General features: G+C 41.4%; 2 protein-coding genes across 2 annotated transcripts; both read left to right on the top strand.

The window, feature by feature from the left end:
• The first annotated feature begins 444 nt into the window (after positions 1–444).
• LOC145395175 (uncharacterized) lies at positions 445–6171 on the top strand. Its single transcript, XM_080268867.1, has 5 exons — positions 445–463; positions 1418–1564; positions 2488–2679; positions 4545–4642; positions 5938–6171. The coding sequence occupies exons 2-5, from the start codon at positions 1444–1446 to the stop codon at positions 5983–5985; spliced, it is 459 nt and encodes a 152-aa protein (XP_080124993.1). The 5' UTR covers positions 445–463; positions 1418–1443; the 3' UTR covers positions 5986–6171.
• A 9352-nt stretch (positions 6172–15523) lies between these two features.
• LOC145395174 (uncharacterized) lies at positions 15524–21248 on the top strand. Its single transcript, XM_080268866.1, has 5 exons — positions 15524–15594; positions 16546–16689; positions 17593–17784; positions 19650–19747; positions 21043–21248. The coding sequence occupies exons 2-5, from the start codon at positions 16569–16571 to the stop codon at positions 21088–21090; spliced, it is 459 nt and encodes a 152-aa protein (XP_080124992.1). The 5' UTR covers positions 15524–15594; positions 16546–16568; the 3' UTR covers positions 21091–21248.
• The last annotated feature ends 2517 nt before the right edge of the window (positions 21249–23765 follow it).

Below are 23765 nucleotides of genomic sequence, written 5' to 3'. Positions count from 1 at the left end.
CGTAAATCTTAACTGTTAAGAGCAGATCACCTTGCAAAGACGTACCTATGTGACTCTCTCTCTCTCTCTCTCTCTCTCTCTCTCTCCTTCCACCACCCACCTTCCCCTCCTCTCTATCACCGTCTTTCCTCCTTTCCTCTTTCCCAGCCTCTTCTCACTCTCCCTAATTATCTCCCTTCCTCTCTCAAGGTCCTTCCATGCCCTGCTCCTCCTCTCCCTCCTCTCTTTCTCACCGCACCCCCTTAACTCGCTCCTTACCTTCCCCGTCCCCTCTTTCATCCTCTCTTTCCTTCCTCTTCCCTCCACCGTCCCCCATTCTCTCCCTGCTACCTCACTCTTACTTTTCCACATTCCCCCATCCCTCTCCCCTTACATTCTCCTCGGTTTCATCTCCTTATAAAAGACGGAATCCACACCTCTCCACATCACTCCATTCACCTTCTCTTCCACAGCGAAGAATCAGGTAACCTCATTCGTGAAGATAATTTAGATACAACATATTTTTACGTGCTACCTCTTAAGATTTTTTCACCTATGGGCACTTCTCAAGGTGAAAGAATGTAATAATCTTTTTTAAATCTGGTTATCCTTTCACACCTACTAAATAGTTGTTTTTAAGTAAGCGTTAAAACAATCTGATTTTCTTGAACTATGAGAAAAACTCTAGTACAGGATTGTATAGAAGCCTTGATTAACTTAGAGAAAACAGACGGCTTTCACATCCTAGAGCAAAATAAGTTGGTATTATTGTGTACGTTTGCTGCATAAAATCCCGAAAACACTTTGATAATCATTCACTCATGATCTATAGCCATAATTTTGTTACATTATTGCCTCTTGGTAATATTCAGAAAAATTAACCTGATGGTGTGAAGCTAAGCTGATTTCATTGCTTCTGTAAACTGTTTTATTTATTTATTTTTTCGTTCAGTATCTTTGAATATAAAACAGCTTTTTGAAGAATAAAAAATATATACCGGAAGTTGTTTGATCCTTGCTTCCCTTGGCATTATTTTTCTCTAACTTGGCCGAAAATATTCATCTCTTCATCGTGAATGCTGATTTGCAATAAGGGGTTAACACTAGAATATGAAGATATTCAAAGAATGGATGTAACGAGGAAACTTTGTCATATCCTACCACTGAGCTGCGTGAAATAAGCTGCAAAAACACGTAAACCTAGAACAAATCAAGGTTAATAGGAATATAAGCACGAAACTTTACTAATTCGTCACTCCTCGCTCACGCTTCCCTCAGTTTCCGTCTCCATTCCGACACGTACCACTTCCCATCTCACCCCTCAAACATCCTTCACTCCCCCTGCCCTTACTTGCTCACTTTCCCACTCACTCTACACACTCATTTCCTTCGCCTCCCTTCCCCACTCCCACACTCACTCACTCACTCTCCCCTACAGGCTCCACCACCACCACCACCACCACCATGCGGACGGCCCTTCTCAGCCTTTTCGTCCTGGGTCTTCTGGCCGGAGGAAGTGTGGCAGGGAGTTTACTGCCCTGCGGCGAGTCCAGCGTCGAACTTGACGTTCTTCTTGCCGGGATTGGTTAGTGGCTGTGTTTTGGTCGCCGTCTGAATGTCATTCTCATTCACTGCTTCTCCTTCTAACATGCATATGCGCTCACACATTCATTTGCACACTTGCTGCTATGAGATATAAAACACACACACACACACACACACACACACACACACACACACACACACACACACACATGCATTTAGCAGTATTTATTGTATTTATTGCTTCATTTACACATATCATTCACCCAAGCACTAACCACAGCGCAGCTTAGAGAACGTATCTACTATATTCTCTCACTCCCTCAGTTTTAATTAACTCCCACAGACACTCGCTTCACCCCATGCAGGTTCCCTCATACGCCAAGGATGCTCCACCTCACTCATTCATTTACTCAATACCCACTTATGGATGGGTGAAAGACAGTTTCGGAGACGGTATAACTCAGGTTCTTTCTCCGTCTGTCACAAGCTTACTATAAAGAAGTTACTTTATTTGCATTATTTTACTATTAATGGGTGGCTCGAATCTACCAAAACGTGCATCAGATAATGCACTTTGATTTATATTCCTATGCACACAAATGTAAACCATTCACACAACCAAAGCTGCATATGAGGAAGAGCCTTGCTTCCTCTCTCTCTCTCTCTCTCTCTCTCTCTCTCTCTCTCTCCGTTCTCTTCCGTTTGTCTTAGTCTTTTCCGTTCTTTTTTGCCTCTTCCTTCACCAGCCACTCTACTAACACCATCCTTAACCCTCCACAGCCGAAGCAATAGGTGAAGGAGAGCATTCACACCTCCTAGTGTCTACTAATTCCTGTCTCTTTATCCCCGTCCTTCCTGTTTCTTCCGCTGTCTCCCTCTTTCCTCCTCCCTCTTTCAGATGCCTTCCCTCCCTCCCTCTTTTCTCCACGCCTCTAATAACCCTAATCTCCGAATCCTCAACAGCCCAGTTAAAATGTGAGGGGCCGCTTCTGTTACCCACGTGCCTGGCCAACGTGTTAGGCTGCGTCGTGGAACTTGACATACTCTGCGGAAACCTCACCCAAGACCTGCTGGACACAATAAAAGGAATTTTGACAGACTGCGTCGCAGAGTTGGGACTAAATGTGGACCTGTCGCTTCTCGCTCAAATCACTCGTAATGTCACTCTCTTTTACGCTGATTTTAATACTGTCACTCGTTTTACACTGATTTTCACAATGTCACTCTCTCTTTCGCTGTTTTCATAATGTCACTCATTTTAAACTGAATTTAATATTGTCACTTTGTTTTACGCTGATTTTCATATTGTTACTCTATTTTATGCTCATTTTTATATAGTCACTCTGTGTTACGCTGATTTTCATACTCTGTTTTACTCTGCCTCCCATACCACAGCTTTATGTTATGTGATTACTCTCCCTCCTATACCTTAGCTTAATGTCATGTGATTCTGTTATAATCTGGCTCCCATACCCTAACTTAATGCTATGTGATTCTGTTTTACCCTGGGCCTCATATCATATTATGTGATTCTGTTTGACTCTCATATCCTACACTTATGTTATGCAATTATGTTTTTCTCTGGTGCCCATACCATAGCTTTATTTTATGTGATTCTGTTTTACTCTGGTTCCCATACCATAGTCTTATATTATTTTGGTGACAGTAATATGACTTTAATCTATTCTTACAGCATGATAGTCATTCCAGGTTGGTGGTGCCGGAAAGCAGGCGAAAGGAACTTCAGTCACTCTCATTCTGTTTCTCAAGGGTCGTACTTGACGGTCTACGTAAAGCTATCTGAAAATTACTTCACTCTCATCCTCTTCTTCTTCACGGATTACCCCAGATGCCTCACTTCTCGCCCTCATATATTATTGGCAGAGTCGTTCTTCCCTAGGCCACTTCATTCCTATTTACTTTATGCCATACACGCTTCTCACACTCCTGGATGGCCACACACCTAGTTAAAAATCTGCATCAGCACTATTGTTTCTCCTTCGTCTAGACCTCATCATTTCCTTCACTCACTCCACTTCTGATCTGCATACTGTCATCAATCGCTCACCAAACCTTCTCTCTATTGGCTATATCATAATATACCCTGATTTGCCCATTCCATTGCACTACGTCTGCTTTCACAAGTTCCTGGTCTTTCAAGTTCTTTCAATGTCCTCTCTCACTCTGCAAAGTCATCTAACTCCGCATACAGACCTGGAGCACTTCATCACCAGCACTTCCATCCTTTGTCGGTCCCTAATATTCAAAGATAGCTGCTTACGTCAGTACAGGGCCGTCGGGGTCACTTTCCTTTCCTAACCTGACCCCTTCTTCCCCATGCTTCACAGTGCCTTAATATGCCTCTTCTCCTATCCTACGACTTACTTAAGGTCCCTGAGTTCTATCTGGTGCTTTGGCCAATTTTAAATTCCTAAAATACTATATATCCTCCTATTCTTTCGCGATCAAGCTTACATAGCGTTCTACTCCATCTGTTTGTTAGATGTCATCACCTCGGCTTTTCTTGTAGTCGCTAAACTTCTTCCCTTTAATAGGAAGACTTATTTTTAGTTTATTCTGGCAAACTGGATTCATCAAGTAGTTCAGTGTGGTGAATCTGTTTAATTTTGTGGCTAAAATGTATCAGTGGTGTTGTAAATCTTTTTAATCTTCTGGCAAACTTGTTTTTAGCTCTGGGATGTAGGGTTCAGTTATTGATATGACGATGACGATGTCAATGACGAAGACATTACACTGATTCCTAAAGAACGAGAGTGAGAAAGAGTTATTCTCTCCCAGTCACGTCCCCCTCAAACATTCCCCCACACGACTCACCTGCCTTGCCGTGCCCTGCCTTCCTCTAAAATATACTGCCCTTCCCTGCCCTCCTCTTCATTACACTGTCCTGCATTCCTCGTCATTACCATGCCCTGTCCTGCTCTGCAATGCGTCCTTTCAAACATCAAGCAGCTTCTCTAATCATTTGACCTAATCGACCCTCCGTCTTTCCTCTGCCACAGCCAACACATCAAGTTTGGTGAACTTGAGTACCTTGGTAACAATCTTCGGCCTTAACCTCCCGGCGGTCCTCTTGTGTCTACTGGACAAGCTTGGCTTGGTGAGTACGATAGACAGATATAGAAAAATTGATATGGAGAGAGAGAGAGAGAGAGAGAGAGAGAGAGAGAGAGAGAGAGAGAGAGAGAGATTATCTAATATTTCTTAAATGTTGCTGTTTGCTGATGATACAGTATTGTTGAGTGAAGATGAATGGGAGGTGCAAGGTTTGGTGAATGAATTTGGGACAGTGTGTAGGAGGAGGAAGCTGAAAGTTAATGTAAACAAAAGTAAAGTTATGGTGTTTGAGAGGAATGAAGTCACAGAGTGTGCAGTGAGGTTGGATGGTGAGGATATGGAGAATGTGAGTGCATTCAAGTACTGGGGTAGTGTGATGAGTAAAGATGGAACTTTGGGGGATGAAGTACGTGAAAGGGTACAGCAGGGAAGGAAGGTTGTTGGTACACTGAAAGCAGTGATGAGAAATAGGGAGGTGAGTATGGAAGTTAAGAAGTCACTGCATGATGGTATTGTGATCCCTACCCTGACGTATGGAAGCGAGGCGTGGACCTTGCAAGAGGGGAACAAGTCAAGAGTGAGAGCATTGGGAATGAGTTACTTGAGAGGAGCATGTGGAGTGACGTGGAGGGACAGGTTGACGAATGAAGAAGTGAAGGAACGTTGTGGGGTAGATGTGGATGTGGTTGAGAAGATTAGGAGAAATACACTGAGGTGGGTTGGACATGTGGAGAGAATGGAGAATGAAAGACTGACTAAGAGGGTGTATGTAGGTGAGATGGAGGGAGGGAGAGGGAGGGGTAGACCGAGGATGAGGTGGAGGGATGGAGTTGAGAGGTATATGAGTTGGGGGAGGGTAGTCAAATGGTGGGTGACAGAGTGACTTGGAGGCGTTTTGTCTGCGGCCACCCTTTGCAGGATTAGGGCGTCGGGCTATAGATAGATAGATAGATAGAATAAATATAGGAATTAAGATACGAAGCTAGCTTTCACGATCATGATCACTCTTTTGAGGAAATTTTACTTTTAAGTGTTACATTGCAGTTGTTCCGAACTGATAAAAACATCCATAACCCCTATAACTCTCTCTCTCTCTCTCTCTCTCTCTCCTTCTACCCTGAAAAGAGATCCATAACCCCCTATAATCTATCTACCTTTCAGACCTGAAAAAACAAAGATCCATAATAACCCGTGGAACCTCTCTCTCTCTCTCTCTCTCTCTCTCTCTCTCTCTCTCTCTCTCACCTGATAAAGATCTATAAACCTTATAACTTACATCGCTAATCTGAGAAAACTAACAATAACCCCTATAACTATCTTTCTTTCTCTCCCCCACAGCTGCTCGACTTCGTCAACTGCTTGAATGCTCCAATTCTTACTCTCTGAACACATGCAATCCGCTGAACCGACCTGAACCCATGTGAACAGGAAGCAGGACCAATCTCCATTCTGTGTGTGTGTGTGTGTGTGTGTGTGTGTGTGTGTGAGAGAGAGAGAGAGAGAGAGAGAGAGAGAGAGAGAGAGAATGTGTGTGTGTGCGCGCGCACGAGTTTGTACGTGAATAAATCCAAAGCAGCATCTTACATTGTTTTCCTTCCTTGACTAATACACAGATTAGAATTATTTTTTACACAGTTCTGTTTAATGGTATTTAAATGATAAAAAATAGAACTCTGAAGAATGTAATGTATGTATATAAATAGATAGATAGATGGATAGATATATGTACACTATATATATATATATATATATATATATATATATATATATATATATATATATATATATATATATATATCCCATTTCAACATAACCCTTAATCGTAGTTCTTCAAGGGAACACTGCTTTGTCTTGGTGCTGAAGCCTGTGCATTCCAGTCATCAAAGGAACTATACTAATCAGGTGCAACCACAGTGGGAAGTTTCTTTACTTGGGATCAGATGAAAATTGTTCCCCTGACACTAACTGCCCGAACTGGACATACGAGGCACCAACTCACTTTTTTTTTTTTCTAATAGTTTACCATCTTGTAGTCTACCAGGTTCTTTTCATAGGATAGGGAAGGATTTCAGAACCGTTCGTATAACAAGTTAGCGAAGTTGCCCGGCTATATCGATGCCACCAAGTGAAGGGGTCCGTGACGAGCAACAGCCTCTTTCTAAACCACAAAGACGAGTTCAGTCAAACGATGGTCCTTAATCTTCTGCAACAATGGAGTATATAACTCTGGCATAGTCAGCGATGATCTGGAGCAAGAGGTGTCAAGAATATAGGAATGTTTACAATCTAGGCGCCTTTGGAAGAGAAACATTGGGTTGAGCAATCGGCATGAAGAGTCCGGCTGTCTCTCCTGTTTTTCTCTTCATGGTCTTTGAAGCTGAGTGTGGTAAGTCCGCAGCAACTAACAATGACGACACTACCCAGCCACATACGTCATCAGTGTCAACTCCTGTGGCTTACCACACTGACACGAACGAATTCGTTGTACAGGAAACGGAGGAGTGTTCAGAGAGACATGGAATAATATTGCTAGATGTCCCGTGGAACAAGAATAAAAGAACCCTTCTTTAAAATGGATCAGACAAAAGTAGGAGGTATAAGCAATCGAAAACCGTAATTTTTCATACGAGGAAGAAAAAACCAAACACTAAAAACCCCAAAAGATCTTCTTTATACGGAAAACAAAACACAGCAATACAGAATTAAGATCCAGTTATTGAGAGATGATGACTCGGGTAACGACAAAGAAAAATACAGGCTGAAGAAGGCAGTTCCGGAGCTGACCTGCTGCATACATGAATGAGTTAGACTATCGGTTAACTCTTGCATTAGACAACTGGACAGACAAGGGGTAAGAGTGTGCTGTCAGAAATGTTCTATGCGCATGCCAAAATGGACGAGGGGTGCAAGTAAGCGTTTCAGATAATCACTAAAACAGCAATGGTGCATAGATAAAGATACAATAGTGTAGAGAAGAGGGATAGGTTGAAGGGAGTCAGTGAGGGGATGTTATCAGACTATAAGCCTTTGACTTCACCCTGTTTACAAGAACTGTATGTGGGGAACGACTCCAATCACAAAAATGCTAGATGTACTCCACACAGGGGCGAATAAGATCCCTAAACAAAGTCAACACCTGTCTAGTGTAATGAAAGTATGGAGTCGGCTTAGTGCACTTAATCTCTTGGAAAGAGATTTTGCTCGGGTGGTAGTATGATCTTTTAACCCGCCGTGTACCGGCCACTTCACGCCCTAAGTGTCACCCCCGTGTCGGCCATTTTTTTTTTTTTTTTTTTTTGGCTATAATGATACATTTAGATGTGAAAAAATAAAAATATATGACCATAAAAAAACTCACCAGAAGCTGGAAGTGCATTTTTCATAGTCCCTCCAGCCACCTGCAGGTGTGAGCAAGCGGGGAATCCCCAACGGCGGAGAGAAAACCCATTTTCTATGCAAGGTAAACTCAGGTGTTCTCGCCAACGTGACTCAAGGAAGGTATAGGAATGGTCTTAACGCTTTTCTGTCCACTTCACAACCACAAAAAAAAAAAATATATTTTCATAAAGAAATCGTGTTTTTTGGGGAAAAAATATCACTTACTCATGCAACACTATAAGTATCACCGTGAATGTATTGTCTTACAGTTACGAGAAAATATGCATAACTTGTCTTCACAATGTACAGCCCTTTAACTTACAGTAATTTATTTACAACATGCCTTCAGTATACACAGACATTAACAGAGTATTTTTGATTACCTCACTGTGAATAAATCGTCTAACACTTACGAGAACATACATAAAACTTTACTGCACAACGATCGGTCCTTACACATACGAAAAAACATTTACAACATCTCATCACTGTATGCAGTAACTATAACACATTCTGAGCATATTTTCTCGTATTTACAACACTTTTTGAGTGTTTTTTTATCGTTCGTCATTATCACACTATTGTTTCTCAAAAGTTAGAGAGAGTGTGGTACTCCTTGAAGCATGGGTATAAGCACAGTCCTACATCACACTCTGCACACATATACCTTGAGTCCCTCTGCTGATTACGTGGCCTTACAGTGCTGTCTGCACACATGTGACACCTCTGCTGGGGATTCTGACATGTTCTAGTTGGAGGGAAGATTCTGGGGAAATGTCTAGAGGCGAGGCGGTGATGTGTGGGGACGGTGTGGCGGTGGCGAGCAGTACTTCTATCTTTCCCATATTCCCCCACTATTTCCCGCACCAGCCCACGAATATAGCCCTCGAAGGTCTCCTGGATGCCAGTGGTATATGCGTGGAGATAGTGAGCATTGAGGACGGTGATGTCGAGGAGATGGAAGAATAATTTTTTATACCACTTCATCGTGGGCCTGGCACAGTCAATGCTGGAAATCATGGGGTCTCATTGATCCACCTGTCACATATCCACATTGTATGCCAAGACAGGTTCTGGTTTCCAGACATGGCGCTGCCCTTCTGCCCTGTAATCTACACTGTCTGTGCGGTGTACAAGGGGCCTATGAACAGACGAGAGGAGGAATACTTCGCGGTTTTGGTGCCATGCTGTTGCGAGGATATTATGTTATTTGTAAAAAACAACCTCGTTTTTTCTGAAGCTTCCTCCCCACCTTCACCATGTGCCGACGGATCTTCCTTACAGTGCCGCACAGACCAGTTTCCTGCAGGTGAAGGTACCTGATGAGAAGGGGGCTTGTGTACCAATTATCGAGGTATAAGACGTAGCCACAATGAAGGTATTTCCCGATCATCGTTTTTACCACAGCCCCTGAGAGTCCCAAACTTCTATCTTCTGTGATGTCCGTCTGAACACCTGTGTACAGGACTATGTCCTTCCTTTCCTCCACACCTTCATTCCATTATTCTTCTTTCTTTTTCTTTATTCCTCCATATACTCCCCTTCCATCCCATCATTCTCTTTCCTTCTCCCTTCATCTCCCCCATCTCCCATCTACCATCTCCACCTTGATTCCAGAGTCCCTCTTTCTTCTCCCAGTTATTCTTGTCACCACTCCCTCTTCTTTTCACCATCTCTCTCCTCTTTCTCCATCCTCTTCCCCGCTCCTTTCCCTCCCTTACCACATCGCACTAAGCACATCACAGCTATAACTGCGCATCTGGACTAGCATGTAGATTCAGTTTAATCTTCAGGTACGTCTTTTCATGAATATATTCCTATATGCATCTTGTGCAGTTTTTGTGACCTGAGTATCAGAGTGACCTTGTAGTCGTATAAAAACTTTTAAATAATGGCAATAACATTTTATTTACAGAAATATAAGACAAAAGAAATGTATAGTAGTCCCAATGATACTAAAAAATTATCCTATTCAGATGTTTTATGTAATCACTAGGGGTACTTCTTTAAAGGAACACTAGCTTGCCGTGGCGAGGAAGCATGTGCCTCTCAGCCATCAGCGGAGCTATACTAGTCTGGTGCAGCCATATTAGACAGGTTCCTTGTTAGGGATCAAAAGAAAAATCTTACAGGTACCTCGCAGTAAGTGACTGACTTGGCCCCGTGAGCAACCAGCTCACACCTAAACAAATACACCTAGTTCTATCAAATCGTGGGCCACACTTCCTAACAGCAATGGAGAATTTGGCCATAACGGGATCAAACCTACTCTGGAGCAAGGATTGCGAAGAATGTCTATGTTTCTCAATACAGACGCCCTTGGAAACTAAATGATGGGACTTGAAACGTCCTAATTCTTGCTAGTGAAGTTAAGTTGGTTCTCTTCATCAGGGATGCAAGTGATGTAAACAAAGATATCACAGGTCTTAGTGAGGTCACAACGCTTGGTGAGGCATTTATAGATCTGTCTGATATTTCTGTCTTGCGATACCAAGGGAAACATGAAGAGGCAGCATGGCTAATGGTTATTGGTCAGTAACGACTAAGGTCGTTATGATGCAAAAGACTTCAGTATAAAGTAACTGAAACAACAGGAAACCTAATGATATAGAGAAAAAAAGAGAAAAATAATTTAATTCAAGTATATGTTTGAAAGTCTCCTAGGTCGAGGACAGAGGAAATTATATTAAGATGAAAAGGAAACCCTGAAAACAATAAGTCCTGACATACGTTCGTGATGGGAGACATAAAACTTAAGGCAAGTAAGAAAAAGGACTTGGTTTATCAGAATATTAAGGCTCTGTTAATGAAATTTAAGGTAATTTGGACACATAAAAAAAAAAAAATAATGCCTTCCTTTAATACAAGCAGTGCAGGAAGTGGATTTGGAGTGGACCATAGGTGAAACAATCACATGTAGTTCATCTTCACTGACACAACACACGTTGAAACAGAATAGAATAAAACTACAAGGAACAGGGCGTATGTAAGACGTAAACAAGAAGAAAGAGTGGTTACGAAGTATCGGATCTCAACAGAGGTGAGAGCTTAATCCAGTGTGAACAGCCATATCCAGAAGCGGTGAGAGAGAATTAGTATGTTATCTCAGAGTAAGTAGTCGCAGTTGATGGATGAAGTAGACCAAGACAAAGAGCACAGGAATAAACAATATATAAAAACAGGTACCGAACACCTGTTCAAGTAGGAGAAAGGAAACTGGTAAAGGGCAACAGCAAAATTTCTCGGAGTTCAAAAGAATTTATAAAGAAGAGTGAGAACGTTATAGAACGAACAAGAGCTGCCGCAACAGGAACTTAACAAAAAATTAACAATTACAGAGAAACGAAGATGCCCGAAAGTACAATATGAGAGGGGTTGAAGAAAATTCAGGAAATTATCGAAGTCGAAAGGAACCAGGTGGATGCCTGGCATGGGACGAAACCAAAGGTCTTCTTTGAACGATGCTACTGGAGGAAAAAACAAATATCAAAAGTGATCTGAACAGAATATTTTTCTTTGAAACTTTACAGGAGTAACATTATGACTGAGGAGCCAGTCCATGATATGGAAATAGCGGACATAGTAATTCCCAGCAATACAACTGAAGTAATCAGAGTCTTAGCAGGAATGAATATGGATAAAGCAGAAGGTGAAGATGATCGCACCAAGGATCTTAAGGATACAGGCGACTGCTTTGAACGAAAGATAAAGACTTTTTACGAGACATTTAGAGCAAAAATTAAAAAAATATATGAATTAGTTCTGCTAGAGACGCAGACCAGCAGAGTGAACAAACTGGACTGTTTTGTAGCTACGCGACAGTTGCCCATATTATACTTATTAACCAGGTGACGAAGATAACGTACAGACATGAAAAGAGAGTTTCCTGGATAAGGGGAAAAAGTAGATAATATGGACAGGTCAAGTCCCTGGCACAGCACACAGCAGACGGACAACCAGGGAAACGGAGAGGCAAGCCCGACATATGAGAGGAAGAGCCAGACAAGGAGGAATATGGAGATACGAAATGGGGAAATTTGCTGGTATTGCATGGACTAGATTAACAGCTAATACTGTAGGACGGGATGGAATAAGATGTCATCGCTCTGCAGTGAACTGACTTAGACTGCTGTTATGAATGTGTGTGTGTGTGTGTGTGTGTGTGTGTGTGTGTGTGTGTGTGTGTGACCAATGTGTTGTTAGTGTTTAATGTATATCCATGTGTGTCTAATTTTGCGGCTACACGTGCTCCAAACATGTGATCAACAAGAAGAAACGAGGCTCAGGGGTCCGTCCAACGTTAAGACTCAGTTACTACAGCGGCTCTAACCCGGTGGGTCGCTTCGTCTTGTCGATCACATGTTTCGAACAAGTGTGGCCGCATCTAACACCAGCTTGCAGGTTTCTGCTCCATATACTTAAACATGTGTTCTTCCTCCCACACCCATACCGTAGGCAAATGCTTCACGCCACGCCACCAGATACTTATTATCTTCATTACCTTAAGAAATATGTTCCTAAATTTACCAGCCTTATCTTACCATTCAGGCAATTACAGGAGTAATTGGCAGTGTCAGATGTGCTAATATGTCGGGAATTATTAGTAAGAAGGGTATATCTGCGAGAGAGTGAGGTTTAGATGGAAAACTGCACGATTACTGAGAATATAGGTGTGTGGGAGTAGGAGGAGGAGGGAATGCAGGTCACAAGTTCGTGGAGTTCATATGGAGCGGCAGACTGTGACTATAAATAATTAATCATCATCATCATCATCGTCATCATTATCATCATCATAATATGATGATAATGATGATGGGGATCATCATCATCATCATTATCATCATCATCATAATATGATAATAATGATGATGGGGATCATCATCATCATCATAATGATGTTGATGATGATAATGATGATGAAAGAGAAGAACAAAAAGAAGAAGAAGAACGGACGTGAAAGTCATCAACCTTCAAAACAAAAACAACAACAACAATAATAACAACAACAATAACAACAACAACAACAACAACAACAACAATAATAACAATAATAATAATAATAATAATAATAATAATAATGATAATAATAATAATAATAATAAGAAAAATAATAATATTAATAATAATAATAATAATAATGATAATAATAATGATAATAATAATAATAATAATAATAATAATAATAATAATGATAATAATAATAATAATAATAATAATAATAATAATAACAATAATAATAATAATAAGAGTAATCATAACAATAAAAAAGTAATCAATCATTATCACCATGATGATCGTCGTCATTAACATCATCATCATCATCATCATGATATGAATAATAATGATAATCGTAATAATCGTTGAGTGAAGACGAAGGGGAGCTGCAAGGCTTGGTGGATGAGTTTGAGAGAGTGTGTAAGAAACGGAACCTAAAGGTGAATGTAGGGAAGAGTAAAGTGATGGTCTTTGAGAGAGGTGAAGTTAGTGAATGTACAGCGAGGTTAGATGGTGAGGAATTGGAAAATGTGAGTACGTTTAAGTATTTGGGTAGTGTGATGAGTAAGGATGGAGGTTTGGAGGGTGAAGTGCTTGAAAGGGTACAGCAGGGAAGAAAGGTTGCTGGTTCCTTGAAAGCAGTGATAAGAAACAGGGAAGTGAGCATGGAAGTGAAAAAGTTACTAGATGACAGTATTGTGATACCAACTCTAACGTACGGAAGTGAAGCTTGGACATTGTTGGAAGGACACAAGTCAAGAGTGAGAGCAGTGGAAATGAGTTATTTAAGAGGAGCCTGTGGAGTCACGTGGAGAGACAGGCTGACGAATGAGGATATAAAGGAGCGTTGTGGTGTGGATGTGGATGTGATAGGAAGCGTTATGAGGAACACACTGAGGTGGTTTGGCCATGTGGAGAGGATGGAGGGTGAAAGACTGACGAAGAGAGTGTATGTGAGTGAGGTGGAGGGGGGAAGAGGGAGGGGGAGGCCGAGGATGAGATGGAGGGATGGGGTGGAGAGGTATATGAGAGAGGGGGGTGTGAGTTGGGAGCAGGGCAGTGAAATGGCGGGGGACAGGGCGACTTGGAGGCGATTTGTTTGTGGCCACCCCAAACGGGATTGAGGCGTCTGGCAATAGATAGATAGATAGAATAATAATAATAATAAATAATTATAGTGATAATAATAATAATAATAATAATAATAATAATAATTGTAATAATTGTAATAATAATATAATATTAATAACAATACTAATAATAACAATAATAATAATAATAATAATAATAATAATAACAAAATCATTATCCCCATCATGATCATCGTCATTATCTTCATCATTATTATCATCATCATCATCATCATCATCATCATAATGAGGACAACAGTAGTCGAGTGTTACACATCTAAAGCACTAAGGTGTGGTGTTCCTCAGGGTTGTGTTCCTTCACGGAGTCTCCTATTCATCAAGTATCAAAGAACCATCTTTACATCCTTCCCTCTTTGCATTTTGATACAATGAACCTAAGAATATATTTTCCAGGAACTCCTCGTAGTTATACATGGCCAGCAATTTAATCGGTACGATATGAAGAAGAAACTTTATGCCACATAAGAAGTAATCAGTTCATTCAGAAATATTCGGCTAAAACAACACGATAAGCAACAGTCAAAGTCAAACCACCTGTCACCTGGGTAATGAAACCACCTGTCACTGTGTAACTATACTATTCTCATTAACTGTATCTATTACCTTATTACATACTGACAACTCACACTCCTATCACACTTATAGGTGTAGAATAAATGACGAAAATATTATGGTAGAAGTATTGATCGATGGATTAGGTGAGACGAGGTATTTTATAAAATTTCTCCTCATAACACTCTTTATTTTTCACTTTAACTGGGAAATCTGGCAGTAATGCGGTAAACGAATGCAAGATCTAAGACATGTCTCTCCTAAGGTATATAAAATCGTCTACAGCTATCTCTAACAAAACAAACAAAAATTCCTTCTGTGATTATTATGTCCTATCATGTAGTTTGCGTATGTGTGTGTGTGTGTGTGTGTGTGTGTGTGTGTGTGTAAAATCTATTTTCCAGGTTTTTCTTTCTGAGATAAAAACAGTCTGGGAACAACGTAAATCTTAACTGTTAAGAGCAGATCACCTAGCAAAGACGAACCTATGTGACTCTCTCTCTCTCTCTCTCTCTCTCTCTCTCTCTCTCTCTCTCTCTCTCTCCTTCCACCACCCACCTTCCCCTGCTCTCGATCACCGTCTTTCCTCCTTTCCTCTTTCCCAGCCTCTTCTCACTCTCCCTAATTATCTCCCTTCCTCTCTCAACGTCCTTCCATGCCCTGCTCCCCCTCTCCCTCCTCTCATTCTCACCACACCCCCTTAACTCTCCCTACCTTCCCCGTCCCCTCTTTCCTCCTCTCTTTCCTTCCTCTTCCCTCCACCGTCCCCCATTCTCTCCCTGCTACCTCACCCTTACTTCTCCACATTCCCCCATCCCTCTCCCCTTACATTCTCCTCGGTTTCATCTCCTTATAAAAGACGGAATCCACACCTCTCCACATCACTCCATTCACCTTCTCTTCCACAGCGAAGAATCAGGTAACCTCATTCGTGAAGATAATTTAGATACAACATATTTTTACGTGCTACCTCTTAAGATTTTTTCACCTATGGGCACTTCTCAAGGTGAAAGAATGTAATAATCTTTTTTAAATCTGGTTATCCTTTCACACCTACTAAATAGTTGTTTTTAAGTAAGCGTTAAAACAATCTGATTTTCTTGAACTATGAGAAAAACTCTAGTACAGGATTGTATAGAAGCCTTGATTAACTTAGAGAAAACAGACGGCTTTCACATCCTAGAGCAAAATAAGTTGGTATAATTGTGTACATTTGCTGCATAAAATCCCGAAAACACTTTGATAATCATTCACTCATGATCTATAGCCATAATTTTGTTACATTATTGCCTCTTGGTAATATTCAGAAAAATTAACCTGATGGTGTGAAGCTAAGCTGATTTCATTGCTTCTGTAAACTGTTTTATTTTTATTTTTTCGTTCAGTATCTTTGAATATAAAACAGCTTTTTGAAGAATAAAAATATATACCGGAAGTTGTTTGATCCTTGCTTCCCTTGGCATTATTTTTCTCTAACTTGGCCGAAAATATTCATCTCTTCATCGTGAATGCTGATTTGCAATAAGGGGTTAACACTAGAATATGAAGATATTCAAAGAATGGATGTAACGAGGAAACTTTATCATAGCCCATCACTGAGCTGCGTGAAATAAGCTGCAAAAACACGTAAACCTAGAACAAATCAAGGTTAATAGGAATATAAGCACGAAACTTTACTAATTCGTCACTCCTCGCTCACGCTTCCCTCAGTTTCCGTCTCCATTCCGACACGTACCACTTCCCATCTCACCCCTCAAACATCCTTCACTCCCCCTGCCCTTACTTGCTCACTTTCCCACTCACTCTACACACTCATTTCCTTCGCCTCCCTTCCCCACTCCCACACTCACTCACTCACTCTCCTCTACAGGCTCCACCACCACCACCACCACCATGCGGACGGCCCTTCTCAGCCTTTTCGTCCTGGGTCTTCTGGCCGGAGGAAGTGTGGCAGGGAGTTTACTGCCCTGCGGCGAGTCCAGCGTCGAACTTGACGTTCTTCTTGCCGGGATTGGTTAGTGGCTGTGTTTTGGTCGCCGTCTGAATGTCATTTTCATTCACTGCTTCTCCTTCTAACATGCATATGCGCTCACACATTCATTTGCACACTTGCTGCTATGAGATATAAAACACACACACACACACACACACACACACACACACACACATGCATTTAGCAGTATTTATTGTATTTATTGCTTCATTTACACATATCATTCACCCAAGCACTAACCACAGCGCAGCTTAGAGAACGTATCTACTATATTCTCTCACTCCCTCAGTTTTAATTAACTCCCACAGACACTCGCTTCACCCCATGCAGGTTCCCTCATACGCCAAGGATGCTCCACCTCACTCATTCATTTACTCAATACCCACTTATGGATGGGTGAAAGACAGTTTCGGAGACGGTATAACTCAGGTTCTTTCTCCGTCTGTCACAAGCTTACTATAAAGAAGTTACTTTATTTGCATTATTTTACTATTAATGGGTGGCTCGAATCTACCAAAACGTGCATCAGATAATGCACTTTGATTTATATTCCTATGCACACAAATGTAAACCATTCACACAACCAAAGCTGCATATGAGGAAGAGCCTTGCTTCCTCTCTCTCTCTCTCTCTCTCTCTCTCTCTCTCTCCGTTCTCTTCCGTTTGTCTTAGTCTTTTCCGTTCTTTTTTGCCTCTTCCTTCACCAGCCACTCTACTAACACCATCCTTAACCCTCCACAGCCGAAGCAATAGGTGAAGGAGAGCATTCACACCTCCTAGTGTCTACTAATTCCTGTCTCTTTATCCCCGTCCTTCCTGTTTCTTCCGCTGTCTCCCTCTTTCCTCCTCCCTCTTTCAGATGCCTTCCCTCCCTCCCTCTTTTCTCCACGCCTCTAATAACCCTAATCTCCGAATCCTCAACAGCCCAGTTAAAATGTGAGGGGCCGCTTCTGTTACCCACGTGCCTGGCCAACGTGTTAGGCTGCGTCGTGGAACTTGACATACTCTGCGGAAACCTCACCCAAGACCTGCTGGACACAATAAAAGGAATTTTGACAGACTGCGTCGCAGAGTTGGGACTAAATGTGGACCTGTCGCTTCTCGCTCAAATCACTCGTAATGTCACTCTCTTTTACGCTGATTTTAATACTGTCACTCGTTTTACACTGATTTTCACAATGTCACTCTCTCTTTCGCTGTTTTCATAATGTCACTCATTTTAAACTGAATTTAATATTGTCACTTTGTTTTACGCTGATTTTCATATTGTTACTCTATTTTATGCTCATTTTTATATAGTCACTCTGTGTTACGCTGATTTTCATACTCTGTTTTACTCTGCCTCCCATACCACAGCTTTATGTTATGTGATTACTCTCCCTCCTATACCTTAGCTTAATGTCATGTGATTCTGTTATAATCTGGCTCCCATACCCTAACTTAATGCTATGTGATTCTGTTTTACCCTGGGCCTCATATCATATTATGTGATTCTGTTTGACTCTCATATCCTACACTTATGTTATGCAATTATGTTTTTCTCTGGTGCCCATACCATAGCTTTATTTTATGTGATTCTGTTTTACTCTGGTTCCCATACCATAGTCTTATATTATTTTGGTGACAGTAATATGACTTTAATCTATTCTTACAGCATGATAGTCATTCCAGGTTGGTGGTGCCGGAAAGCAGGCGAAAGGAACTTCAGTCACTCTCATTCTGTTTCTCAAGGGTCGTACTTGACGGTCTACGTAAAGCTATCTGAAAATTACTTCACTCTCATCCTCTTCTTCTTCACGGATTACCCCAGATGCCTCACTTCTCGCCCTCATATATTATTGGCAGAGTCGTTCTCCCCTAGGCCACTTCATTCCTATTTACTTTATGCCATACACGCTTCTCACACTCCTGGATGGCCACACACCTAGTTAAAAATCTGCATCAGCACTATTGTTTCTCCTTCGTCTAGACCTCATCATTTCCTTCACTCACTCCACTTCTGATCTGCATACTGTCATCAATCGCTCACCAAACCTTCTCTCTATTGGCTATATCATAATATACCCTGATTTGCCCATTCCATTGCACTACGTCTGCTTTCACAAGTTCCTGGTCTTTCAAGTTCTTTCAATGTCCTCTCTCACTCTGCAAAGTCATCTAACTCCGCATACAGACCTGGAGCACTTCATCACCAGCACTTCCATCCTTTGTCGGTCCCTAATATTCAAAGATAGCTGCTTACGTCAGTACAGGGCCGTCGGGGTCACTTTCCTTTCCTAACCTGACCCCTTCTTCCCCATGCTTCACAGTGCCTTAATATGCCTCTTCTCCTATCCTACGACTTACTTAAGGTCCCTGAGTTCTATCTGGTGCTTTGGCCAATTTTAAATTCCTAAAATACTATATATCCTCCTATTCTTTCGCGATCAAGCTTACATAGCGTTCTACTCCATCTGTTTGTTAGATGTCATCACCTCGGCTTTTCTTGTAGTCGCTAAACTTCTTCCCTTTAATAGGAAGACTTATTTTTAGTTTATTCTGGCAAACTGGATTCATCAAGTAGTTCAGTGTGGTGAATCTGTTTAATTTTGTGGCTAAAATGTATCAGTGGTGTTGTAAATCTTTTTAATCTTCTGGCAAACTTGTTTTTAGCTCTGGGATGTAGGGTTCAGTTATTGATATGACGATGACGATGTCAATGACGAAGACATTACACTGATTCCTAAAGAACGAGAGTGAGAAAGAGTTATTCTCTCCCAGTCACGTCCCCCTCAAACATTCCCCCACACGACTCACCTGCCTTGCCCTGCCCTGCCTTCCTCTAAAATATACTGCCCTTCCCTGCCCTCCTCTTCATTACACTGTCCTGCATTCCTCGTCATTACCATGCCCTGTCCTGCTCTGCAATGCGTCCTTTCAAACATCAAGCAGCTTCTCTAATCATTTGACCTAATCGACCCTCCGTCTTTCCTCTGCCACAGCCAACACATCAAGTTTGGTGAACTTGAGTACCTTGGTAACAATCTTCGGCCTTAACCTCCCGGCGGTCCTCTTGTGTCTACTGGACAAGCTTGGCTTGGTGAGTACGATAGACAGATATAGAAAAATTGATATGGAGAGAGAGAGAGAGAGAGAGAGAGAGAGAGAGAGAGAGAGAGAGAGAGAGATTATCTAATATTTCTTAAAAGTTGCTGTTTGCTGATGATACAGTATTGTTGAGTGAAGCTGAATGAGAGGTGCAAGGTTTGGTGAATGAATTTGGGACAGTGTGTAGGAGGAGGAAGCTGAAAGTTAATGTAAACAAAAGTAAAGTTATGGTGTTTGAGAGGAATGAAGTCACAGAGTGTGCAGTGAGGTTGGATGGTGAGGATATGGAGAATGTGAGTGCATTCAAGTACTGGGGTAGTGTGATGAGTAAGGATGGAACTTTGGGGGATGAAGTACGTGAAAGGGTACAGCAGGGAAGGAAGGTTGTTGGTACACTGAAAGCAGTGATGAGAAATAGGGAGGTGAGTATGGAAGTTAAGAAGTCACTGCATGATGGTATTGTGATCCCTACCCTGACGTATGGAAGCGAGGCGTGGACCTTGCATGAGGGGAACAAGTCAAGAGTGAGAGCAGTGGGAATGAGTTACTTGAGAGGAGCATGTGGAGTGACGTGGAGGGACAGGTTGACGAATGAAGAAGTGAAGGAACGTTGTGGGGTAGATGTGGATGTGGTTGAGAAGATTAGGAGAAATACACTGAGGTGGGTTGGACATGTGGAGAGAATGGAGAATGAAACACTGACTAAGAGGGTGTATGAAGGTGAGATGGAGGGAGGGAGAGGGAGGGGTAGACCGAGGATGAGGTGGAGGGATGGAGTTGAGAGGTATATGAGTTGGGGGAGGGTAGTCAAATGGTGGGTGACAGAGTGACTTGGAGGCGTTTTGTCTGCGGCCACCCTTTGCAGGATTAGGGCGTCGGGCTATAGATAGATAGATAGATAGAATAAATATAGGAATTAAGATACGAAGCTAGCTTTCACGATCATGATCACTCTTTTGAGGAAATTTTACTTTTAAGTGTTACATTGCAGTTGTTCCGAACTGATAAAAACATCCATAACCCCTATAACTCTCTCTCTCTCTCTCTCCTTCTACCCTGAAAAAAGATCCATAACCCCCTATAATCTATCTACCTTTCAGACCTGAAAAAACAAAGATCCATAATAACCCGTGGAACCTCTCTCTCTCTCTCTCTCTCTCTCTCTCTCTCTCTCTCTCTCTCTCTCTCTCTCACCTGATAAAGATCTATAAACCTTATAACTTACATCGCTAATCTGAGAAAACTAACAATAACCCCTATAACTATCTTTCTTTCTCTCCCCCACAGCTGCTCGACTTCGTCAACTGCTTGAATGCTCCAATTCTTACTCTCTGAACACATGCAATCCGCTGAACCGACCTGAACCCACGTGAACAGGAAGCAGGACCAATCTCCATTCTGTGTGTGTGTGTGTGTGTGTGTGTGTGTGTGTGTGTGTGTGAGAGAGAGAGAGAATGTGTGTGTGCGCGCGCACGAGTTTGTACGTGAATAAATCCAAAGCAGCATCTTACATTGTTTTCCTTCCTTGACTAATACACAGATTAGAATTATTTTTTACACAGTTCTGTTTAATGGTATTTAAATGATAAAAAATAGAACTCTGAAGAATGTAATGTATGTATATAAATAGATAGATAGATGGATAGATATATGTACACTATATATATATATATATATATATATATATATATATATATATATATATATATATATATATATATATATATATCCCATTTCAACATAACCCTTAATCGTAGTTCTTCAAGGGAACACTGCTTTGTCTTGGTGCTGAAGCCTGTGCATTCCAGTCATCAAAGGAACTATACTAATCAGGTGCAACCACAGTGGGAAGTTTCTTTACTTGGGATCAGATGAAAATTGTTCCCCTGACACTAACTGCCCGAACTGGACATACGAGGCACCAACTCACTTTTTTTTTTCTAATAGTTTACCATCTTGTAGCCTACCAGGTTCTTTTCATAGGATAGGGAAGGATTTCAGAACCGTTCGTATAACAAGTTAGCGAAGTTGCCCGGCTATATCGATGCCACCAAGTGAAGGGGTCCGTGACGAGCAACAGCCTCTTTCTAAACCACAAAGACGAGTTCAGTCAAACGATGGTCCTTAATCTTCTGCAACAATGGAGTATATAACTTTGACATAGTCAGCGATGATCTGGAGCAAGAGGTGTCAAGAATATAGGAATGTTTACAATCTAGGCGCCTTTGGAAGAGAAACATTGGGTTGAGCAATCGGCATGAAGAGTCCGGCTGTCTCTCCTGTTTTTCTCTTCATGGTCTTTGAAGCTGAGTGTGGTAAGTCCGCAGCAACTAACAATGACGACACTACCCAGCCACATACGTCATCAGTGTCAACTCCTGTGGCTTACCACACTGACACGAACGAATTCGTTGTACAGGAAACGGAGGAGTGTTCAGAGAGACATGGAATAATATTGCTAGATGTCCCGTGGAACAAGAATAAAAGAACCCTTCTTTAAAATGGATCAGACAAAAGTAGGAGGTATAAGCAATCGAAAACCGTAATTTTTCATACGAGGAAGAAAAAACCAAACACTAAAAACCCCAAAAGATCTTCTTTATACGGAAAACAAAACACAGCAATACAGAATTAAGATCCAGTTATTGAGAGATGATGACTCGGGTAACGACAAAGAAAAATACAGGCTGAAGAAGGCAGTTCCGGAGCTGACCTGCTGCATACATGAATGAGTTAGACTATCGGTTAACTCTTGCATTAGACAACTGGACAGAGAAGGGGTAAGAGTGTGCTGTCAGAAATGTTCTATGCGCATGCCAAAATGGACGAGGGGTGCAAGTAAGCGTTTCAGATAATCACTAAAACAGCAATGGTGCATAGATAAAGATACAATAGTGTAGAGAAGAGGGATAGGTTGAAGGGAGTCAGTGAGGGGATGTTATCAGACTATAAGCCTTTGACTTCACCCTGTTTACAAGAACTGTATGTGGGGAACGACTCCAATCACAAAAATGCTAGATGTACTCCACACAGGGGCGAATAAGATCCCTAAACAAAGTCAACACCTGTCTAGTGTAATGAAAGTATGGAGTCGGCTTAGTGCACTTAATCTCTTGGAAAGAGATTTTGCTCGGGTGGTAGTATGATCTTTTAACCCGCCGTGTACCGGCCACTTCACGCCCTAAGTGTCACCCCCGTGCCGGCCATGTTTTTTTTTTTTTTTGGCTATAATGATACATTTAGATGTGAAAAAATAAAAATATATGACCATAAAAAAACTCACCAGAAGCTGGAAGTGCATTTTTCATAGTCCCTCCAGCCACCTGCAGGTGTGAGCAAGCGGGGAATCCCCAACGGCGGAGAGAAAACCCATTTTCTATGCAAGGTAAACTCAGGTGTTCTCGCCAACGTGACTCAAGGAAGGTATAGGAATGGTCTTAACGCTTTTCTGTCCACTTCACAACCACAAAAAAAAAATCTTTTTTTTTCATAAAGAAATCGTGTTTTTTGGGGAAAAAATATCACTTACTCATGCAACACTATACGTATCACCGTGAATGTATTGTCTTACAGTTACGAGAAAATATGCATAACTTGTCTTCACAATGTACAGCCCTTTAACTTACAGTAATTTATTTACAACATGCCTTCAGTATACACAGACATTAACAGAGTATTTTTGATTACCTCACTGTGAATAAATCGTCTAACACTTACGAGAACATACATAAAACTTTACTGCACAACGATCGGTCCTTACACATACGAAAAAACATTTACAACATGTCATCACTGTATGCAGTAACTATAACACATTCTGAGCATATTTTCTCGTATTTACAACACTTTTTGAGTGTTTTTTTATCGTTCGTCATTATCACACTATTGTTTCTCAAAAGTTAGAGAGAGTGTGGTACTCCTTGAAGCATGGGTATAAGCACAGTCCTACATCACACTCTGCACACATATACCTTGAGTCCCTCTGCTGATTACGTGGCCTTACAGTGCTG

The sequence above is a fragment of the Coenobita brevimanus genome, chromosome 30 (assembly GCF_032717465.1).
Source record: "Coenobita brevimanus isolate Jiangsu-jjx chromosome 30, ASM3271746v2, whole genome shotgun sequence".
NCBI classification, from domain to species: Eukaryota; Metazoa; Arthropoda; class Malacostraca; order Decapoda; family Coenobitidae; genus Coenobita; species Coenobita brevimanus.
This window is presented reverse-complemented; position numbering and strand designations above follow the sequence as displayed.